This window comes from Panicum virgatum, chromosome 9N (assembly GCF_016808335.1).
Source record: "Panicum virgatum strain AP13 chromosome 9N, P.virgatum_v5, whole genome shotgun sequence".
In the NCBI taxonomy this organism is placed as follows: Eukaryota; Viridiplantae; Streptophyta; class Magnoliopsida; order Poales; family Poaceae; genus Panicum; species Panicum virgatum.
In genome coordinates, this window is record NC_053153.1 from 4,392,519 (window position 1) to 4,400,033 (window position 7,515).

The 7,515-nt window shown below is 47.5% G+C and overlaps 1 protein-coding gene and 1 pseudogene across 2 annotated transcripts; both read right to left on the reverse strand.

Annotated features, from left to right (window-relative positions):
- Positions 1-688: 688 nt before the first annotated feature.
- Positions 689-3,117, reverse strand: LOC120692463 (annotated as a pseudogene). Its single transcript, XR_005682633.1, has 4 exons — positions 2,625-3,117; positions 1,870-2,110; positions 1,209-1,329; positions 689-1,128 (listed from the first exon to the last, which is right to left on the reverse strand). The product of XR_005682633.1 is annotated as a stem-specific protein TSJT1-like (transcript).
- A 495-nt stretch (positions 3,118-3,612) lies between these two features.
- On the reverse strand, positions 3,613-7,105 carry LOC120690199 (heat stress transcription factor A-2e-like). Its single transcript, XM_039972772.1, has 2 exons — positions 6,031-7,105; positions 3,613-4,851 (listed from the first exon to the last, which is right to left on the reverse strand). The coding sequence occupies exons 1-2, from the start codon at positions 6,316-6,318 to the stop codon at positions 4,132-4,134; spliced, it is 1,008 nt and encodes a 335-aa protein (XP_039828706.1). The 5' UTR covers positions 6,319-7,105; the 3' UTR covers positions 3,613-4,131.
- Between the last annotated feature and the right edge of the window lie 410 nt (positions 7,106-7,515).

The window sequence follows — 7,515 nt, forward strand, 5'->3', positions numbered from 1 at the left end:
GCGATCGAGGAGAGCGGGCGGCGTGCTGCCCGAGTAGCCCGGGCAGAAACTGGTGAACAGTGAAAGAATGCCGTGGACTGCAGAGAAGAGGATGGATGGATGGAGCAATCTGCCTGCCTGCCGGCTGCGGCAGCCGCAAGCGACACGGCATTGAACCGGGCCTTCATTCCATCGACGGTCCATGGGGGGCAGCCCATACGCGCGAATTATTGGTGACAATCAAGAGGAATGTGCGAGCACAGCGACCGCCACTGTTGCGCACAGTCACGCCCGTGTCTGCTGCTACCACTTGCATTGCATTGTGTTGCTTGTGCTTGCTCACTCTCTTTGTTCCCTGCGGTCCTCCTCTTCAGTGTTCAGCACTCGCAAGCATGATCCAACTCAGCAGCGCGGAATGTGGATAGTACCAATCGCATTGGGTTTCAGGGCTCGTCGTGTATCTGCATCTGGAGTTGCAAGCCGACTGATTGTCCGGAAACATTTGCAACCGATCAGCTACTCGTCTTGGTTCAAGTTCTTACAGCAAGGTAGTAAGGCTGCGTTTAGTTCCCATTTTCGGACACATGCATAGAACATTAAATACAGTTGAAAAAATAACTAATTATATAATCTAACTGATTCCTACGAGATGAATCTAATGATGCTAATTAATTCATGATTGGACATTAATTATCAAATAACAGCGAAATGTGCTACAGTAGCCAAACCCAAACTTTTTCACCAACAAAACACACCCTAAGCTAGAGAGAGTCATGCTCATCTGCTGAGTAGAGACCTCGGGATGCTTTGTAAACAGTGACAGAACGAACAGTTTATTCAGACAAACACTAGAGCAAGACTGACGGTTTCCATATGAACATCGGGCTAGGACAGACAAACTCCACACCTGCTACCTGAGCTGCTCCACACACAAGATAGCTAACCAATTAGTAGTAAATTTCTAGTATTGCGAGGACCAATCTGCGGCGCTGCCGACCCTGGGGATGCTGGCGTCCTTCTTGGCCTTGGCGTCCACCGTGTACGTCGTGCCGCACACCTCGCCCTTGCTGTCCACCCTCGGCACCGGCTTCACCTCGTTCATGGGGTGCTCGTAGCTCTTCAGCCCTCCGGACGTCGTGAAGAAGAAGCCTGATTTTGCCATCGGGCGTCAGGGATCAGGAATGGACAGTGCAGTTCGTGGTGGTTGCTTTGTTGGTCATTTCTCTTACCTTTAGGGAATGGGGCTGAGGATTTTCCGCAGGCCTTCTTCACGATTTCACCGTCGTCAGAGACCACGAGACGGCCATCAGAGTCCACTCCCCAGTAGAATGGAACGTTGCCATCGGCATCCTGTAAGGTCATCAAAAAAGAACCGTCAGTTCCCTCATTGGTACAGTACCAATGATCGCAACGACCATGAATAAATGAACAATGTGGAGTTGTATCCGTTCTTTCGGTGTAGGTTGCTGACATATGAGGTACACTGGTACGCTAGACAGAAGCATCAAGAACATTCATTTTAGAGAAACAGAGTAAAGTGGCCGTTCTTGTTGACGCTGAATTGCTGATAACTAACTAGCTAAGGATCTCAACACCTCGAAGACCTACAGGTGTCGTAGTCGCATAGATGATCATGATCAGAGCAGATAAGCTAGCAGGAAATTGATAACGTTGATCCTGCATTAATCCTCTGTATAGAAACCTTGATAACTCATAAGTCTGCTCAAGAAACTTGCATTGCCCCAAACTGAAGCAAAACATCCAATTATATATGTGCAATTCGAATTCTAAGTATATCCCAAAATGAACTCACACAGTTTTGAATCTAGACACATTTTTTTTAAAAAAGTAACTAACTTATGATGATAAGTGAAAATTTGATTAACTTACGGCAGCTATGAAGACCGACTTGGTGGAGCAATCATACAGAACAAATGCAAATTTCCCACTTATGTCTCTCATAACTTGATCAGCTGGATAAGGACCCCTGTCCCTCAACGTCCTGTATGCCTCAATGATGATGTTGACCTCATTAGCGCCTTTACTTAATCCGTATTGCTGCTTGAGGACAGCAACGTTCTCAATTGTGCCTTGGAACATGCAGAATATGTCATCCACTGCGCCAAACAACCTGTCAACACAAACGGTTCGGGTAAGGGAGGCTGCGACTCGGCTAAAAGTCTTTAAGCATGTCTGCATCATGCATCACACACTCAAGAGTAGCACTTTATCCAACGAGAATTTCCAGATAAAAGGATCAAACAAAACTTGTCACAACAGCCATAAGAGCAGAGCTTCTGTTTTCTCCAGTAATCTAAGCAGGAAACGAGTTCAATCTGGTTCTAGATGCTAACGCTTCTGTTTCTGCGTAGATATGGTTGTTTGTTCCATGCTGGTTGGCTTCTGAATTTGTGCAACCATGATAATATCCCACCAAATTATGGGCATGCTAAGTTGCTAACACGGGTACTAACTGCTAAGTTGAAGCAGACAATAGCATACAGGAAAATAATCAACCGATGATCATGCAGGGTTGGCACAGGGAGACGTGAGTAAAAACTGATCAGCAAAAGCACATATGCTACACATGACACAGCTTGGCATGGCGATGACGATCCTGCACAGAGACGAGACAAAAAAAGTACCTGGGAAGAAGGGGGCTCTGGCCGTGGGAGGAGTACGCCATGGCGCCGAACCCGCCGAGGTTGACGGTGACAGCTTCGGGGCGCGCCTCCCTGAACCGGTCCGCGAGCCCCGCCGCGCTGCCGTCCTCGGCGGCGCCCGGCTGCCGCAGCCCCTCCGGGCTCGGCGCCACCGCGGGTCGAACACCGCCAGCATCTCCGCCCCCCACCAAGCTGTGATCACGATCCGCGCGTCGCTCCGGCTCTGGCTTTCCTCACCTCGTACGCTTCCGCTGCCACGCGCCCGCGAGCTTGCCAACCGCCGGGAGGATTTCGGGATGGCGGGGAGCGGATCGATGGCGGGCTTGTATTGCGGTGGTACGTGGCCGTCGGTGGCCGGCGCCCCGCCCGCGCGGGGAAGGCGGGAGAAGGATCGGGACTGATCCACACGGCGCCGCGGGACCCGCGGCGCACCTGTCGGGGCCGGTCACCGGCCGCCGCGCACTCGTCGGGCGCGGAGAGGATAAAGACAAACAGAATTTCCTTTTTTCCAAAAAAAAAAAAGAGAAAGGACACAGGGGAAAGGGTGAGGCATGGCGATTCTTTTCCTCGAATGGAGGCCCATTTCGGAAATGGGCCCAAGTAGCCATGGTTACCTTTGCCTATTGTCGCATCAAACAATTTCCCCGAAAAAAGAAGGATCAAACGGAGGGGAAACAAGTTTCGGTTTCTTTTTGCTAATATCCCTTAGGTGCCAAATAAATACTCGATATTTCAGAAATTGAAATCTTATGGTGTTAGATATCTGGGTACTGACCACTTCAGAACGTCAGATGGTGTTTAGAGATCTGGGTACATGTGTAAGATCAAGCTCAAAACGTCTGAAATCATCACTTCAGACTTCAGAGCCGAGCACAGAGCACCACATGATCACAATTTCCCACAGGCCACGGCAATGAGAAGACCAAAAGGAAATGTTGATAAGAATTAAAGTGGGCAGTTGAAACAGCGATTGCGATGCACAGATAGTCAGATACGGTGTAATATGCTGTATGTACAGTGAAATGACAAATTCCGAAGTGTAATGGTTTCTTACATAACAGGTCACTATAGATCAGCTGAAATAGAAGGAACACTTTACATATACAAGCTATATGGTCTTCCCTACAAGGCAGGCCACTCGGTTGTACCCTACCATTAGTTAGAACCGAAACACTAGCCTGACAGCAACATGACCCTGGTCTTTGTTCAAAAAGTGTCGGGCAACAGGGTCAGCCATGACCCGCGAGAAAAGACCATAAAACTAATCCAGATACTTCCATTCTGCATGCTAAACTGACGGATTACCAACTGTGAGCGATATAGCAATTCGTAGATCGAAGGAGATCCAATCAGGTCTAGAACACCGATATAACATGCATAATGGATGGTAAACATACTCAGAGCCATTGTGATAAAACAAGAGCTGATAATGTCTGTGTTTATGCTGTTTCCTTTGAGTTATGCTACCTTCCGAGGCTACATGTTCAAGTCATCCTGACCAGCTTGCATTACCAGCCTCTGCACCAAGTCCCCCCTCATGCAAAAGGTCCTCCCAGAAATCATCATTTAACTCTCCACTTGGCCTGCGTTTCAGATGCTCAGAGCCACAGCAAGAAACACCTTGTTGAACCTCAAATCCCTTTGCCTCAACAGAAGAACTTTCCAGATCAGATGGAACACCATTGGCAAGTGATTCCACCTGCTCCTGTGGTTCAAACGCTGCTTGCGACCCTTGCTCCAGACTAGAACCATTGCCCATGCTATCAGCTTCAGGTCCCTGATCAATGCAGCGCCTTCTTTTCTTTGAGATGGCATCCTCCAGCCCTTTCCTCATCTCGCGCTGGGATATCAGTTGACTCATGAACTCAGGGTTCTGCATTACTCGTGCCATGAATGCCATCATCTGCTGTTGCTTCTGCTCTGTATCTTTTAATTTCTCTTCCATGGCCTGTAGATCCGACTTTGTATTTTGCTGCTCCTGCCTCAGTTTCACTACTTCAGCCATCAACAGCTGCTTGTCCCTCTTCAGCTGATCAATCTCTTCGTCATATCCAAAGTGCCCTACCTCAAGATAAGAGCCAAGAGATTGCTGATTTGGAGATGAGTGTGGAGGTTTCCGACGCCTAATGTTTTTGAGCAGGTGCCTCTGACCTCTCAGAAAGCCCTCATTAGCAAATTCCCATCTGTCAGGATCCATCTTTCTGAAGCCCTGCAAACCGATAATACAGTCATCAGAAACATCAATCGCCATTTGATGCAGTGGAACAAAATGTTTCTTTGACAGAGAATTAATCGCTCAAATCACTTCAGGCTAGATAAAATGCCAAAAAGGTGGAATTCTATGAATCTATTTATCTTTCACCAATTACAGTTCACCACATGTTTCGGTTTGTGTTTAGTTCTTACATATGCTAGCCAACATTCTGCTTCACCCTACACACTTTTATATAATTTTGACGCAAAGAATAGAAACCAGTTGCTTGACAAAGTACTATCACAAGGCCAACTACAGGAAGTATCAAAGATATTTCGGTAGAATAAGAGTTCATTTGAAAACTGTAGGAGATGGCCTGCCTGACTGTACAAATTGTAGAATGCATCATTTTTAACGAAGTTTATGAATGCTGTCCAACCTTATGGTGTCTGTGCAGTTCACATATGATCTCAACATCTTGCGAGAATGAATTTGGGAAGGGTATGGGGATACCATGTGCCAGCTTTACAGGTTTCACAAGATCAGAAAAGAAAAATTCCATAGATTTTTACAGAAACACATATCCAACATGCACCAAGGAGCAACAAGCACAAAATAAAGCAGTTCCCTGTTCACGAAAGAGATTTTAAAAATAATCAATAGTTTTGGGATTTGTAGTAATTTCAATCATTCAAAGTATTTGCGGTTCCCTACAATGGTGATAATCAAGTTAGTCTAACATATTCTCTTCTCTACAGATTTTTTTTTCACCTAACAATTATTGGGTTATTAGAGTACATTTGCTGGTTCATAGGTTTTGTCCAACCCTTTGCTGATACTATCCTACTCCTAAGCGTAATAAGCTCTTAATCAATATTCAGTTGGATCCTGATTACCTTGCTTTGATTACTTCCACGCAAACTTGCAACTTTAGTTTCCCAGTTTCTTATGTGCATATAAAGAAAATAAGCACACACATAATGTCAGGCTATAGATTAGGTTCTTCATATGTACACGCTTTTCTGTGGAACGGAGCAAGCAACCAATTTATCCTATTATTTAAAATCAGGATTCATATGCTGGCAATTCTCAAATCCAAACAGTAATTCACTTCACCAATAAGGAAATGGGATTTCAGGGCAACACTGACATAATAGTACATAGTACCAAGCATCAGTGGAGTAAACAACTTACATAAGTGTTCAGCTGCCGAACGAAGCTGGAGAAGTTGTTGTGCTTGAAGTACCTTGGCAGCAGCACTGTCCCAAAGATATGAGGATCCCAAACTATGAAGCTATTGTTGGTGGCGCTCCACGACACAACAGCATCCGTGGTTGGGTCATCAACCATGTCGTATGTCTTAGTGAGGAACGGCGGCGGACCGCCATCATGGAGCCCATCCATTGGCCTAGGCTGGCCATTGGCGGTGACTGCCGATGATCGGCTCTCCACCTTGACAGAATTCAACATTCCGTGGTTCATGGCAGCCCCATCAATGGAGCAAACCAAGAGTATCACCTCAGCAAGAAGCAGAACTATGTATCAAATATTGGTACACAGTACACCTTTGTGCTTTGGAACCAGAAATGGTTTATCTTATGTAAACACAGGTAGCTACTTGGTACTTGCCAACTGCCAAGCCTCAGGTACTGCTAGAAGACACGGTTCAGGCGTGACAAAAGCAAGAAGTATGGGCACAAGAACAAGGTGCGGGGAAGCAGACAGGCGCAATAACCCAGTCCTGTGACGAACGCTTCCGTTCACCCCATCACGACCCGCGAACACCTAACAGCAGCAGCGGCAGCAGCAGAATCACTCGCGAAGTGGAGAGAAATCAAAGGTCTCAGATATGTGAAACGCACCAAGAAAGACACCGCGCTACCACCCAGAGCCCTGACGCCAAACCGAAAGGGAGATCTCTTTGAGCAAGCTCATGCCCCGATACCACAAACCAAATCAGGGGCCATCGAAGGGAGTTGAGAGATTTGATTCCGCTGTGGGAAGGTGGAGCGGAAAGCGCTGCGTTTTTGACCCACAGCCAGACAGCGCCGCAAGAAAGCGCGAAGACCCCTCTCTCGCTCCGCCCCTCGCTCGAAACCAGCCGCACGGCCGCACGGCGGCACCTGAGATCACGAGGGCGCGCGTCCAAGTGGCGGGAAGCGGCGGCTGCTTTGGGATAGAGAACAAGGGAGGTAGACTAGGGATTCGGTAAGCGGTGGTGGAAGTGGAGACGCAATTGGGGGATGGAATTCTTCAGCTGTGCAGCACCTGGGAGAGATTTGGGGTCGTACTCAGGGTTCATTTTCCGACCGGACCGGACTAACCGCCGGGCTCCGGTACCGGTTTACCGGTCCAGTTAGGCCGGTTACCGGTCGGAACCGGACAAATGTAAATTTGAATTCAAATTTCATCGTGGAAGCGGTTCTAACCGGTATACCGGCCGGTTACACCGGTTTACCGGCCGGTATACCGGTGACCTGTGCGTTCCGGTTCTTAGCGGCATACCGGCCGGTTATTCCGGTTTACCGGCCGGTTTGGCCGGTATACCGGTGGTTTCGTGCAGTTTTCCGACGCTTAAAAAATGGATCCCCGGTGTGAAATAAAAGGAAATTTCGGTATTAGCTATGCACATTTTAATGTAAATGACCCTACCAAAGCAATAATTTATAATCATGCATA

Excerpts from the sequence above, each read along its gene's own strand:
- LOC120690199 (XM_039972772.1), bottom strand. The coding sequence starts at position 6,318 with ATGAACCACGGAATGTTGAATTCTGTCAAGGTGGAGAGCCGATCATCG. Across the intron at positions 4,852-6,030 it reads TTCGGCAGCTGAACACTTAT|GGCTTCAGAAAGATGGATCC; the intron begins GTAAGTTGTTTA and ends ATCGGTTTGCAG.